The sequence below is a fragment of the Chiloscyllium plagiosum genome, chromosome 48 (genome assembly GCF_004010195.1).
Source record: "Chiloscyllium plagiosum isolate BGI_BamShark_2017 chromosome 48, ASM401019v2, whole genome shotgun sequence".
Taxonomy (NCBI): Eukaryota; Metazoa; Chordata; class Chondrichthyes; order Orectolobiformes; family Hemiscylliidae; genus Chiloscyllium; species Chiloscyllium plagiosum.
In genome coordinates, this window is record NC_057757.1 from 7,325,461 (window position 1) to 7,340,666 (window position 15,206).

Consider the following 15,206-nt stretch of genomic DNA (forward strand, 5'->3'; position numbering starts at 1 on the left):
TGAGGGAAATGGTGGAGGATAATCCTTCAAATGCAGAAGGGTGGGAATTGAGAATGAAGGTGATCTTATCATTGTCCTGAGAAGGTGGGAAATAGATTGGGTATAGCTGTCAGCCATGGTAGGGAGAGTTCTCAATTGAAGATAATGGAGAACATTTTGGAGGCACTCTGTGAAAGATAGCAGCTCAGGAACATTAGGGTTAGGAGCACGAGTATGCCATTCTGCCCCTTGAGCCTGCTCTCCCATTCAATACAATCATGTCTGATCTTATCTCGGCCTCAACTCCACTTTCTTACCCACTCCCTATAACCCTTCAACACCTTTCTAATTAAAAATCTGTGAATCTACAGCTTAAGTCTATTCAACGTCCCGACATCCACAGCAATCTCGGGTAGTGAATTCCACAGATGAACAGATGGGTTCAAGATGGAGAAATGTGGAGAATGGGGAATGGAGTCCTTCCAGGAAGCAGGATGTGAGGAAGTGTAATCAAGATAATTGGTCAGTTTGTAGTGGATGTTAGTGGATAGTCCATCACCAGAAATAGAAGCAGAGACATCAAAGGAAGGAATGGAAGAGTTAAAGATAGACCAGCTGATGATGGGTGTAGGGTGAGAATTCGATGAGAGGAACAAGCAGCATTGATCTTGCTAAGGCATCAAATGATCAAATATGGCTAAGAATAAAATGGAACTGGAGATCAGGACAACTTAGAGAAAGTATGAGGTTGTGCTGATGGATGTGGTAGCAACAGCTGCCTGAGGACCATTGCACATCACAGAAGTCCCTGTAATTCTGGGCGGATTCATGAAGAATGGAATCTATTGGAACCCACATGGGGTAAGATGGAGTTGACACAGCCACTAAGGAACAAGCATCCACCATGAATGTGAGTTTTGGTTGAGCCTTTGGATTCCTAATCAATGACACCACACTCATATTTCTCTTTTATTTTAGAAATTATGGCCTGTCAACTGTTACTTTCTTTTTGCAACCTATTTGCCTATCTCCTTAACTCCTTGCACTTGTTACCCAGCTGGGAAGCATAGCCATATGCTTAGTACAGCAACAAGTGCACCAATGTACCTCAACCAAATCTATGGCCACTTCTGTCTAGAAGGACAAGAGCAGCAATACATGAGAACACTACAACCTCCAAGTTCCCCACCTGACTTGGAAATATTTGCCACTCCTTCACTGCCACTTGGTCAAAATCCTGGAATTCCCTCCGTCGTGATATTATGGGATAACCCACAGGTGGACTGCTGTAGTTTAAGAAGGCAGCTCATCACCATCTTCTCAAGGGCAATGAGGGATGAACAATAACTGCTGGCCCACCAGCGATGCCCACATTCCAGTTGTATAGCACAGAAACAGAACCTTCAGTCCAACTCACACATGCCAATCAGATATCCTGTTTTAATCTAGTTCCATTTGCTAGCATTTGGTCCATATCCCTCTCAACCTTTCCTTTCCATGTACCCAACCAGATGCCTTTCAAATATTGTAATTGTGCCAGCCTCCCACTTGCTCTTGGTGTTCACTCCACACATGCACCACCCTCTGTGCGAAAAGTTGCCACTTAGGTCCCTTTAAATCTTTTAAATCTATGCCCTGTAGTTCTGGGCTTCCCATCCTGGGGGAAAAAAGACCTTGGCTATTCATCCTATCCATGCCCCACATGATTTTATAAACCTCCAAAAAGTCACCTCTCAGCTTCAGATGAGAAAACAGCTCCAGCCTATTTAGCCTCTCCCAAGAGCTCAAAATCTCCAACTGCAGCAACATCCTTGTACTATTTTTTGAACCCTTTCAATTTAACATCTTTCCTAAAGCAGGGAGACCAGAATTGAATGTAGTATTCCAAAAGTGGTGTAAGTAATGTCTTGTACTGCTGAAACATGACATCCCAACTCCTATACTCAATGCACTGACCAACAAAGGCATGTATAACCAAATGTCTTCTTCATTACCCTGTCTACCTGTGACTGCACTTTGACAGAACCATGAATCTGCACTCCAAGGTATCTTTATTTATGAATACTCCCCAGGACCTATCATTAAGTATATAAATTCTGCCCTGATTTGCCTTACCAAAATGCAACACCTCACATTTATCTAAATTAAACTCCATCTGCCACTCCCCAGCCTGTCTGATCAAGGTCCTGTTGTAATCTGAGACAATCTTCTTCGCTGTCCACTATTTAACCAATGTTTGGTGTTATCTTCAAACTTACTAACCATTCTTCCTACATTCACACCCAAATCATTTCTATAAATGACAAAAACGTAATCATAATGCCCAGGTAGTTCAGCATGAGACTTTTACTTATTAGATTTTCAATCAATAGGGCAATCAAGAGTTACGGGGGAAGAGGACAGGAATGGAGCGTCAGCCATGGAGGGTCAGCCATGGTCCTACTGAATTTTGGAATTGGCTCAAGGGGCCAAATGGCCCTCCTTTATTCCTTCCGGTCTTAATTTTGACTTGCTCAACCTCTTTAGAAAGCCTATCCAGGATCTATGAGTACGTCTTCTGTATCTCCCAGGATATTACTCTCTCCTGTTCTATCAGACTATTCATCAACCTTTGTCTCTAAATGCCAAACTCGTGAGGTACTCCTGACTTTGCTGAGGAAATTCTCCACGTTTCTAACTAATACAGCTGTTTCTCTAACTACATAACCCCCACTCTGATACCACTGCAAGTTTGATTTGGTAAACACATAATAATTAAAAAAAGGTCAAAGACATACTTGATTTAAGGCAATTTATTAAGAAGCAACAGTTTCGTTTGTTATAAAGCTAATAGACATATGATCAGGACAGGTGAGAATAGATGACTGATCCCAGAGTAGATAAACAGAAGAGAGATAAAATAAAACAGATAAACAGGAGAATGGATCTCAGTGGCCACAGCCACCTCAGAATTTTTACTAGCTCTTGGGTTGGTCAAATGGACAAGCAAATAAAGGGTAAACCTGGCAGATTCTGGAATTCTGAAACAAACACAGAGAATGCTGGAGAAAGTCAGCAGATCTGGCATCCATGGAGAGAGAAATGGAGTCAGCGTTTCGAGCCCGGTATGACTTTCCTTCAGAACTGAGATGGATGGATAGCACTAAAGCCTTCTGTTTACTTTAGTAATTTGGAACTTGCCAAATTGTTAGGCTGAAGACAGCATGGATCCTTCTGGCCAAAATTCGCTGAAAACAAATATGGTGTTAAGTCAGAGCCAGCAGCACCCAATTGAAAAAAAACCATGTGCTGCCTGGAGTGGCTTATTGCCACTCGAGAGATCAGTTGTATATCTTATTTCGGTACGACGGGTTGGAGAATTTATAGAATGTATGGAAACAGGCCCTTCGGCCCAACAAGTTCACACCAACACTCCGAAGAGTAACCCACCCAGACCCATTTCCCCTACCCTATTATCCTGTATTTATTCCTGTCTAATGCACTTAACCTACACATCCCTGAACACTACGGGCAATTTAGCGTGGCCAACTCATTTAACCTGCACATCTTTGGGCTGTGGGAGGAAACCAAAGCACCCATAAGAAACCCATGCAGACACAGGGAGAATGTGCCAACTTCACACAGACAGTGGTTCGAGGCTGGAATCGAACCTGGGTCCTGGCACTATGATGCATCAGTGCTAACCACTGCGCTGCCCACAGGCAACCTCTTCTTTGGTTTTCAATTAACAGAGACAGATGTCCAAGGTAATTGCATTCTCTAAAAGTCCACAAAGTCAATCCATGATTCCTTGCTTGCTAACATTCACCCAACTATTAGTTTACAAGACACCACCCTCTCCCACTCCACCCCCTTATTGAGTTGAGGAAGGTTGTGCTTCAGAGCCTGTGTCAGAAAAATATCTTAGGCTGAGATAACAGAGCCTGGGCTGCCCTGTTGTCAAAATGGAAAGAGAAAGAGAGAGGGAGATGCAGAGAGAGAGAACACAAGAGAAAGAAGAAGAAATGGAGAAAGAGAGATGGAGAGAGTAAGAGAGCAAAAGATGTCCAATGTGATGTTCAGTGACCTCAATGACTTGGATGTCAACAGTGACCTGGTGGACACTGAAAGACTTGGCAGTTGGATCGCCAACTAAGAAGCTCAACTTCGATCAGGGTACATGTTGCTCTACGGTGGTGGGGGATGGCGGGCTGGGAGATGTGGAGGGTGGGCTGGATTGGGAGACTATGGGAAAGGATGGGGCCAGGGGCATGTGTGGTCAGAATGCGGAGAGGGAGTGGGTGGTAGGAGTTATTGGATAAATTGGAAAAGGAAGACAGAGTCACATTTCACTACAACGAGTGTCCAAATTGAGGTGAACATGATAATGAATTCCTTTCTGCAAGAAACTTTGATATATATTACATAATACGTTATATACACACACACACTATACCTTTTGAGTATAAGAGTTGGGACGTTATGTTGAGGTTGTACAGGACATTGGTGAGGCCTCTTCTGGAGAACTGTGTCCGGTTCTGGTCTCCGTGTTACAGGATGCGTATTATTAAGCTAGCGAGGCTTCAGAAGAGATTTACCAGGATGTTACATGGAATAGAGGGTTTAAGTTATAACAAAAGGCTGGGACCTTTTTAACTGAAGCATTGGATGTTGAGGGGTAGCCTTATAGAGGTTTATAAAATCATGGGGAATAGAGATAAGGCAGGTGTCTTTTCCCTAGGATGGGAGATTTCAAGACTAGCGAGCATATTTTTCGAGTGAGAGGAGAAAGAATTTAAAAAGACATGGGGCAATTTGTTTTACACTTCGAATGGTCATGCGTGGAATGAATTGCCAGAGGAAATGGTGGATGAAGGTACAGTTACAAAGTTTAAAAGGCATTTGGTTAAGTACATGACGAAGAAATGTTTGGAGGGATATGGGTCAAATGCAGGCAGGTGGGACTAGTTTAGTTTGGATTATGGTCGGCATAGACTGGTTGGACCAAAGGGTCTGTTTTCATGCTGTATGACACTACGACTCTATGAGTGAGAGATTGAGAGAGAAAGCGAGTAAGTGAAAGATGAAGAGAGAGAACGTGAGAGAGTAAGAGATGGAAAGTGTGACACAGATAAAAAGAGAATGAGATACAGACAGAATGAGATGGAGAGTGAGAGACAGAGTTGAGAGAGAGAAAACAAGAGATGCAGAAAGAGAGATAGAGTTAGAGATGGAGAGAGTGAGAGATGGATAGACAGTGTGAGATAGAGTATGTGAGATGGAGAGAGAGTGAGATAGAGAGGGGACAGCGAGATAGATAGTGCAAGAGATGGACAGAGTGAGAGACAGTGAGATAGATAGACAGCTTGAGATAGGGAAAGAGAGAGAAAACACTCTTTTAAGATTCAGTAAATCTATCAATATCTATGCAGTTCTTTCAATCGCATGTTCTGTCTCTCTTGCAGATAATTTGGAATCTGACAATGCTGGCATATGTTATCAGAGATGTTGCTGCAATTACCTGTCAAGTCTGTGACATTGTGCCAATTCTTGGAAAAGCGCTAAAATAAAGTTTGCAACGTTCATGCTGTCTGTGGTCATGGAGCTTGGTGGGATGCACCAAATCAGAAAACAAACCATTACAAATGAGACAAGTGGTGTTGGCTCATTTGTCTGAAATGAAGATGACCATCCCCATTGTGGTCTGACTCGAGTACAAATAAACCTATCAGCAAACACCAGAACTGAACCCATTTGAAATCTGGGGACTGCTTGCAGTTATCAAGTAAATTAAACAAGATAGTTTTCCTTTTGATTTGACAGCCCTCAGGAAAATAAAATGACTCTTACTTACTTTACAGCAATTTCTTACAAATGTCACTTCCTTTTATCCTTTCATCGGATCACTGGCAAGCCAACATTTGTTGTCGATACCTGATTGCCTTGGAACGGAGTAACTCACTGAGCCATTTCAGAGGACAGTTCAATCCATATCCGTAATTAGATTACATGATTAGATTAGATTACATTACAGTGTGGAAACAGGCCCTTCGGCCCAACAAGTCCACACCGACCCGCCGAAGCGAAACCCACCCATACCCCTATATTTACCCCTTACCTAACACTACGGGCAATTTAGCATGGCCAATTCACCTGACCCTGCACATCTTTTGGACTGTGGGAGGAAACCGGAGCACCCGGAGGAAACCCACGCAGACACGGGGAGAACGTGCAAACTCCACACAGTCAGTCGCCTGAGGCGGGAATTGAACCCGGGTCTCAGGCGCTGTGAGGCAGCAGTGCTAACCACTGTGCCACCGTGCCGCCCACTTAGGTGGCCAACTTAGGTGTAGGCCAAACTGGGTAATATTGAGAGATTTCCTTCCCTAATGAGCATTAGTGAATCAGGAAGGTTTTTACAATCAACTATAATTTTGGGGCCACCATTACAGAGACTACCATTTTATTCCATGCCTATTAATCAAATTAAAATTAGTCATTCGGTACCGTTTCTTTTAGAAAATCCAGTTATTTACTTACATACACTGTTTTCCAATCTCCCAGGATACTTCTCTCCTTCCACTATTCACCTACTTCCCTCTTTCAAAGCTGGACATTAGACGTGTTGTGAAATTTCACAGAAATGTAAAATTTGTACTGTATTCCAGCCCAATATGTCATAACCTTCCTGGTTAATGTTCAGAAACACCAGTCAGGTGGATATATTTGGAGCAGCAATTTCTAGCATAATTTCATACAATATCTAGGGAGTGGAAATATTTTCTGGATAATTATTCACTTCATAAAGTATTACCTGTTTTGTGTTTCAGGTAAAGATTTATTCTAGTGCTTACTGGTCCATTCACTTGCGGTTGTGTGTTCCAAAGTTATTCCATAATTCAGTAAATTCTAAAAGCCAGAAAACCAAAGCATTATGAATCGCATAAGTTACATGGCATAGGAATTCTTAACGCCAGCAGAAATCCAAACTTTCAGAGTAAATGCAAATTATTCCATATGTCTTTAACAGTACCAACAACAAACATTTCCAACTCTTGCAGTCACTTGCAAACCAGCTGATATTTCAGCAGAAGGATCGCGTGAACCCCTTCACACAATGCATCTGAACAACCTCTGCCCATTGTGTACCCTTTGATGTGTCAGTAGACTAGATGACTGAGTGAATCCTTTCCCACACATGGGGCAAGTGAATGGCCTTTCCCCAGTATGAACGCGCTGGTGAGTCAGCAGATTGGATGAATTTCTGAATCGCTTCCCACACACGGAGCAGGTGAACGGCCTTTCCCCCGTGTGAACACGCCGGTGAGTCATCAGGCTGGACGACTGAGTGAATCCCTTCCCACACACGGGGCAGGTGAACGGCCTCTCCCCAGTGTGAACTCGTTGGTGAGTCATAAGGTTGGATGAATTAGTGAATCCCTTCCCACACACCGAGCAAGTGAATGGCCTCTCCCCAGTATGAAGGCGCCGGTGTGTCAGCAGGCTGGACGACTGTGTGAATCCCTTCCCGCACACGGAGCAGGTGAACGGTCTCTCTCCAGTGTGAACTCGCTGGTGTAAGAGTAAGTTGGATGAATTAGTGAATCTCTTCCCACACACTGAGCAGGTGAACGGCTTCTCCCCAGTGTGAACGCGCTGGTGTGTCTGCAGGCTGGATGACTGTGAAAATCCCTTCCTGCACACGGAACAGGTAAATGGCCTCTCTCCAGTGTGAACTCGCTGGTGTAACATCAGGTTGGATGACTGAGCAAACTCTTTGTCACACACTGAACAGGTTAACGGTTTCTCCCCATTGTGATCAGTTTGATAAATATCCAGCTCATAAGAGGTAAGTACTCTCTTCTCACAGTCCCCAAATTTCTCTGGTGTTTCCATGATGCCAGTGTCCTTGTGTTCCTCCACTTAGTACAATCAATTGAAACCCTGGGTCCACACACAGAATATGCACACAGGTTCCCTAAGCTGTGACAAATGCAAAGTATTTTTTTCAGGCTGCATCACAGGTTTAAGTTATTTCCAGTCATTACAAGGGAGCAGTCTCATTCAAGTGCTTGTGTCTTGATGCCCTTCCAGCCATATGGACGTTTAAAACCAGAAAAAGACTTCTTATGCACCAAAAGGCCAAGATACTCAGGCCCTGATGAATTGCAAGACTTTCAGATTCCATTCCATATTTGGCACGTGCTCCTCAATTCTCAATCCCATCTGAATGCCCTGGAAAGCAAGTGTATAAAAGTCAGCATTGTAAGCACAAAGGGTAGAAATTCAAGGCAGGACTGATTTTAATAGTACACTGGTTCCTTCTTGATCCCCTAATATTTTAAACCCTGTGAGTTTTCTTTATTGTGTAAGGCAGTTGAACGGTTTAACTTACATCATGAGACAATCTCCATCCATCCGGATAGAAATTACCGTGCCTGCGAGGGACTCACCTGCTTAAATTGTTTTACTATTAAATCCATGCAGCTACGTAGTAATATGTACTCAATCGAAAGCCGAGCTTGACAACATACACAGACTAGGTGAAAGTGAGGAATGCAGACACTGGAAATCACAGTCAAGATTAGAGGGGTGTAAGAAAAGGGCTTTTGCCGGAAACGTCGATTTTCCTGCTCCTCAGATGCTGCCTGACCTGCTGTGCTTTTCCAGCACCACTCTAATCATGTGACTCAGATGTAGCGTAACTGGCCATTAAATACTATATCACAGACCCATTCTGTTCACGGAGACTAAGTTTCTCTTTTGCAAAAGACTTTGTATGAGCATCCTTCCTGCTTAATATCAGTAACTTAGGCTAAAAGGTAAAATCACCATTGTCACACCAGAGCATAGGGCTGCTCTCTTATTATAGAGAATCAACCTAGTTTAACCTGAGGGTCCCACAAAGCTTTAGCTATGAGGTGAGGCTGTGTGAGCTTGGTTTGTTTTCCTGAGAAGGCCTGACAGAGATGCACAAATCAATGATTCGCATGCACAAAATGAATATAAATCAAGAGTGTGGTGCTGGAAAAACACAGCAGTTCAGGCAGCATCTGAGAAGCAGGAAAATCAATGTTTCGGGCAAAAGCCATTCATCAGGAATGCCCGAAATGCCGATTTTCCTGCTCCTCGGATACTGCCTGGCCTGCTGTGTTTTTCCAGCACCACACTCTCGACTCTCATCTCCAGCATCAGCAGTCCTCACGTTCACCAGGAAGCAGCTGTTCCCCTGCAGTCAAGAAGAAGGGGGCATAATTGTAAAGGCAAAGCAAGAAGTTCAGAGGGGATTCATGGAAAGGTCGTTTCACCCAGCCGGTAGTCAGGACCTGGAATGCACAGTTGAAAAGTGTGGTGCTGGAAAAACACAGCAGGCCAGGCAGCATCCGAGGAGCAGGAGAATCGACGTTTCGGGCATAAGAAGGGGTTATGCCCGAAACGTCGATTCTCCTGCTCCTCGGATGCTGCCTGGCCTGCTGTGTTTTTCCAGCACCACACTTTTCAACTCTGGTCTCCAGCATCTGCAGTCCTCACTTTCACCTGCATTGCACAGCCTGGGAGGGGAGATGAGATGCTTAACTTCACAACCTTTTGAAAAAACACTTGGATGAGCACCTTGAAGTGCCATAACATTCAGGGTTGTGGGCCTGGTACAAACTTGATGGGCCGAAGGGCCTCTTGTGCACTGCATGCTTTCTGTGAAATGCAGGGTCCCAGGATGGGTCCGCCCACCCGATGATGTCAGCGTCGCGGCTCCGCGCATGCGCCGCCCCCTCGACGGCCCGGAGGGCCCGCTCCAGCGATCCGGTAACCCAAGACGCCAGTCTGTTAACCACAGGCTGGGCGGACACGGGAAAACCACGCCGCTTCGACCAAGGATCCTTAGAAAATCCTTAACCGAGACTTACAGAGCATTAGGCACCACCAAACCTACTCTGTTACTCGGCGACGTGCGGCCTGCCTTTCGAACCGTCTCCGGCAACCTCACGACCCGGGTCGATGTGAGTGCGCATGCTCCAGGTTGCCAGAACCGCGCCTGCGCCCCACTCCTCCCGCTTTGTGAATAGAGCACTTTCCTTACCGCGCGGCATGCTGGGCAATAGTTTTACCCTTGAAGGTACATTCGCTGTTCTATCATCCGAATGAGATAGAATTAATTTCTGTTTTTTTAAAAAAAAAGTACACAAGAACCGACATGATTAGGTTAGGCGCGAGTTGCTTTGAGGAAACGTGGCAAGCTGAAAACCGTCGGACGTTTCCTTTCTGTGAATTTCCATTTCCACCTCCCCTGGCAAAACTATCACCCGATGAAGGAGCGTCGCTCCGAAAGCTAGTGCTTCCAATTAAACCTGTTGGACTATAACCTGGTGTTCTGCGATTTTTAACTTGGCAAAACTCAGGTGCCTGGTCACCCAAATGTAGCAGGTGATTCTCCTCACCCGACCCCATGGAATGCCATGTGACAGTGACCGGGAATGGAGGGATCGATGACCAGATGTAAGGTCAGGGGGAGAAAATTTAACAGAGACGCGGAGAAATATTTTCACCTAGAGTCTGGTGTGAATCTGGAAGGGTGGTAGAGGCAAAAACTTTTATAACATTTCAGAACTGTTTAGATGTACACTTATGTTGCTAAAGTTTACATGACTATGGAAAATGCTGGAAAATGAAGTTAGAATAATTAGGTGCTTGTTTTTGACTAACATGATGTGATGGATTAAAGGACTTTTTCTGTACTGTGGGTTTTTATGGCCAGATAATCTGTCCTTGTGTTGATTGAGCCCTTTATGAATTCCTGTGGACATGGCACAGAATTTTTAAAAATGATAGTTTGGTTTTATATATGGAGAGAGGAGCTTGCACTGTCTCAGTAGTCACCAGAGGTTTTCTCTGATTAGAGTGGTGCTGGAAAAGCACAGCCGGTCAGGTAACATCCGAGGATCAGGAAGATCGATGTTTTGGGCAAAAGCCATTCATCAGGAAGGGCTTCATCAGCTTTTGCCCGAAACGTTGATTTTCCTGCTCCTCTGATGCTGCTTTTTCAGCACCACTCTAATCTAGACTTTGATCTCCAGCATCTGCAGTCCTTGCTTTTGCCTAGTTTTCTCTGATTAGGCCACAAATTCTATCAGTATCAGAATCTATTGCATTGGTTGATAAAAGGAAACCCAATAGCTTTTGTAAAAACAAGACACAATTCCTCACAAGACAGTCAAGTCCCTGGCAGCAAGTTACATCTTTTTTTTAAAAATGGAAATAACTGTGCATGTTGGATATCAGAATTAAAAAGAAGAATTGCTGGAAAAGCCCAGCAGAACTAGAGTTCTGAGCAAGGATCACTGGACATGAAATGTTAAATCTGAATTCTCTCCACAGATGTTGCAGACCTGCTGAAATTTTTCCAGCAATTTCTGTTTATATTACATATTTAGTTCTGCTGTTATTCAACCTATGCTCTTAACATTGGATCATTACAAAAGTGGACTAATACTTGGAACTCTGTAAACTTTACAGACACTTTAGACACCGACATTTGATAAGTTTAAATAATCTGTTTCCATGGCAGTTGATGCTGACATTATGGATTACATTGTTCCACATTCCCCAATCATTCAGATTTTACCAAACTACACTTACCTGTGACAGAAAATGATGGGAACACTTAGCAGGTCTGGCAACATCTATGGAGAGATAAACAGTCAATACATTAGGTTAATGATCTTTCAAAAGAAGTTAGGATAATAATAGATTTTGAGCAAGGGATGTGTGGGATCAGGACAAAAGGAAGCTCTATGATAGGGTGAAGACAGGAGAGATCAAATGGCAGAAGAGTTGGTGTTAGATCATAAAACATAAAAGCAGAATTTAGGCTTTTCGGTCCATTGAGTCCGTTCCATCATTGAATCATGTCTGATAAGTTTCTGAACCCTATTCTCTGCATAACCTTTAGTCTTACTCTTATAGGACCAAAGGGAATGCAGATGAAACGCACAGAAGAATCAAAGAAAGTAACAGGTGTGTCTAGAGCAGGTGTGCTGATACCAGAACACAAAAGTTCATGAAAAAAACAAAACATGCCAAGACGAGGAAATAAAACAGGGAGAACAGAGATCTGCAATTGTTGAATTCACTGATTCTGGAAAGCTGTAAAATGCCTCATTGAGAGATGCTAAAAAGCACTGACCTTTCCTAATTTTAATGCGAAGTTTTGGATTTGAAAAATTAACTCTTATTTCTGTCTTCATGCATACAGCCTTGTCATGCTGATTATTTCCAGAGTTTTTGATTTTTTTGTTAATTTCTGATTTCTAGCATCCACAGTACTTGATTGTTGATTATTGGTTTTTCAAAGTTGTTTATATGAATTATCTGTTGAAACAGGAAGTTGTACCATTCCTTTGATTAGCTGGTAATAGAATATCCTTGGTCAACAAAGGTACCTTGGTCCAACAAAGAAACATCACAGTAGCACAGAATAACAGCAAAACTAAATGCCGGAGGAAACATCACAGAAGCGCTTCACAGGAGGCTCCCAAGCACTGAGGATGTCACCTAGACAGGGGACGAAACGTCTGCAACACAAATTCCCAGCTCGGCGAACAGAACCACAACAATGTTCTCATGGAGACTGTTAAGTGACAGCTGATCCTTAGTGGCGTAGCTATTTTTGTTTTGTATTTCTGCAAGCCAAAAATCACTAACTTCAGTCGATTTAAAGTGCAGGTCAACATCATGAATAGTATTGCAATTGACCATGGTGAGAAATGTCTACGGTGTCTGCCAGTCAGGGAGCACCATTGAAGTAGCAAGAACTACAAAACATCAGATATAGATCAGAATGGGTCACAATGGAAGGGAAGGTAATGGCCTAGTGGCATCATCACTGGGCTGTTAATCTAGACACCCAACTAATGTTCTGGGGACCTGGGTTCAAATCCTGCCATGTCAGATGGTGGATTTTGAATTCAATAAATGTCTGGAATTAGGAGTCTAATGGTGACTATGAAACCATTGTCAATTGTTGGGAAAGCCCAGCTGATACAATAATGTCCTATCGTGAAGGTAACTGCCATCCTTACCTGGTCAGGCCTGCATGTAACTCTAGACCCACAGCAATGTAGTTGACTCTTAACTAGTTAGGGATGGGCAGTAAAAAAAAAGGCTTGTATCCAGTTCTGGTAGCTGTGGCATGAGGGAATAAAGAAAATGAGAGCTGGAGATTGCAGCAGAATGTATGGAGAATTTGGAGGAATTGGAACTGCATGCCATGATTACTGCAGATAGATATGTCCAGATGGCAACCTTCAAAGATCGGTGGGAGAGAGGGGAAGAGTGAATGGAAGAGGCAATGATTTGGATACTCAGGAGAAGGTGGATTGTCAGGATTTCTGTGGCCGAGGTCCGTTGTTAGACAGGCTGGTTTTCTCGATTGACAATCCTCTCCAATCCCTAGTGGATTACTCACTGTATCCTTCTGTGCTCGTCTCTGTCAAATCCTCTTCCCCACCCTCTTCATTGTCCAGGCTGCTCTTAACATCCTCTCTACCTGATGTGGGTATTAAGTTTGTCCTTAATTTTTTTATTCTCGTTTGCTTTTCTTTCTGATCAACAATTTTCCAGGTCAAAATGTTTCCCTTGAATGTACTGCTGTGTATAATCAGTGAATTTTTATGTTTATATTTAATATTTATAACCCTTCATTTCATGAGACATGCCTCATGGGACAAAGCCAGTAAACTCCCTCCAATAAAAGTGTTTCATCCCATGAGTTGGATTTTCCTATGCAAAGAACAAGATGCTATGAAAATCCTGGTAGTGGAGGAGAATCAGGTTTAATTTATTTTTTAAATATGGCCACCCTTTATTTGTTTTTTGTAATTTGTTTTCCTAACAGCGGTAGTGCTTATATTTTTCGGCCACCTTTCATTACTCATCCCTAATTACCCCTGAGAAGTTGGTTATCGACTGCCTTCTTGAACCGCTGCAGTCTGTGTAGTGGAGATACAACCAAAATGCCCTTTGGGAGGGAGTTCCAGGATTTTGACCCAGTGATACTGATCCAACGGCGATATATGTCCACGTCAGAATGGAGACTGAATCAGAAGAAAATTTGTGTGTGGCAGTTATCCAAGTCAATGAGGACTTGAGAGATCAGAATCATATCAAAAAGTTCAATTCATGAGTTGCAACATTTTAACCGAAGCGATTTTCCTCGCTTGTCTGCCTTGCCCTCATTCTGATGGCTGTGTAAAATAAGTGTTGAAGTATTTTTCAACACTTTTCTATAAAAATTAAAATAAGCTATTTTCTGCTTGAGTTTAATTCTCAATTGCTTATACCTTGAACAAGCTGACCAGCAAAGAATAAGAGATGCCAACTGATTACCTTCATTTCCCATCTTGTTTTTAGGAATCACGTTGGATTACAGAGAATGCGCAAAGAGAAACTAGCTCCTCGGCCCAATCGGTCTATCTTAGTGATCATGGTCCAGCCAGTCTCCTCCCATCTCTCATCTAAATGTACCATGTGGTTCCCTGCCCCCTTCTCTCTCAATCGCTTGCCTGCTTTCCTTTTAAATTTCTCTATGTGAGTCACTTCAGCCACGCCCTATGGTAGTGTGTTCCAGATTCCCACCACTCTCTGGTTGAAGACGTTTCTTGTAAATTCCCCAATTAAACTGCTTCCTGACTATCTTGTGTTGGTGTTCTCTGGCCTTCTGTTTTATCAAGCGATGAGGCTGTCAAGCCCCCTCCTGATATTGTAAAGCCAAGCATTTCTGGAATTGTGTTGGGAAGTCATTTCTGAACCCCTCGCAGTGCCTTGGCATTGATATTGTCAGCTGAAAAGAACCTCCAACTTTTGTTGTGGTTGTAAGTTATTTCTACTGTGATCTCTCTCCTTCCTCCCTTCACTCAGTGAAGCTGTCTTAATTTCGAAAAGATTAAGAGATGTGAAATGTTTGAAGTCTCCGTAATTGTTACCTTTTATGGTCTGTTTGAATATCCTATTCAAGGACTGTAGGAGCAGGAGTTTTTTTTCCAGAAAATTTATTTGTTGGATGTGGGCATTTCTGACTGGCCAATATTGATTGCCTGCCCCCACTGGCCCTTGAGAAGGTTGGGGGTGAGCTGTCTTCTTGAAACCCTGCAGACCACCTGCTGTGGGTTGACCCACACTGCCATTAGGGAGGGAATTCCAGGGTTTTGATCTAGTGACAGTGAAGGAATGGCGATACATTTCCAAGTGTGGGT

At 43.3% G+C, this 15,206-nt stretch overlaps 1 protein-coding gene across 2 annotated transcripts; it reads right to left on the reverse strand.

Moving 5' to 3' along the window:
- Window positions 1-6,775: 6,775 nt before the first annotated feature.
- On the reverse strand, window positions 6,776-9,644 carry LOC122544367 (zinc finger protein 239-like). Of its 2 annotated transcripts, none has more exons than XM_043683601.1 (2): window positions 9,571-9,644; window positions 6,776-8,193 (listed from the first exon to the last, which is right to left on the reverse strand). In XM_043683601.1, the coding sequence occupies exon 2, from the start codon at window positions 7,852-7,854 to the stop codon at window positions 7,069-7,071; it is 786 nt and encodes a 261-aa protein (XP_043539536.1). In that variant the 5' UTR covers window positions 7,855-8,193; window positions 9,571-9,644; the 3' UTR covers window positions 6,776-7,068. The 2 variants fall into 2 exon arrangements, with proteins under 2 accessions (XP_043539536.1, XP_043539535.1); XM_043683600.1 differs by having other exon boundaries at window positions 9,544-9,616.
- Between the last annotated feature and the right edge of the window lie 5,562 nt (window positions 9,645-15,206).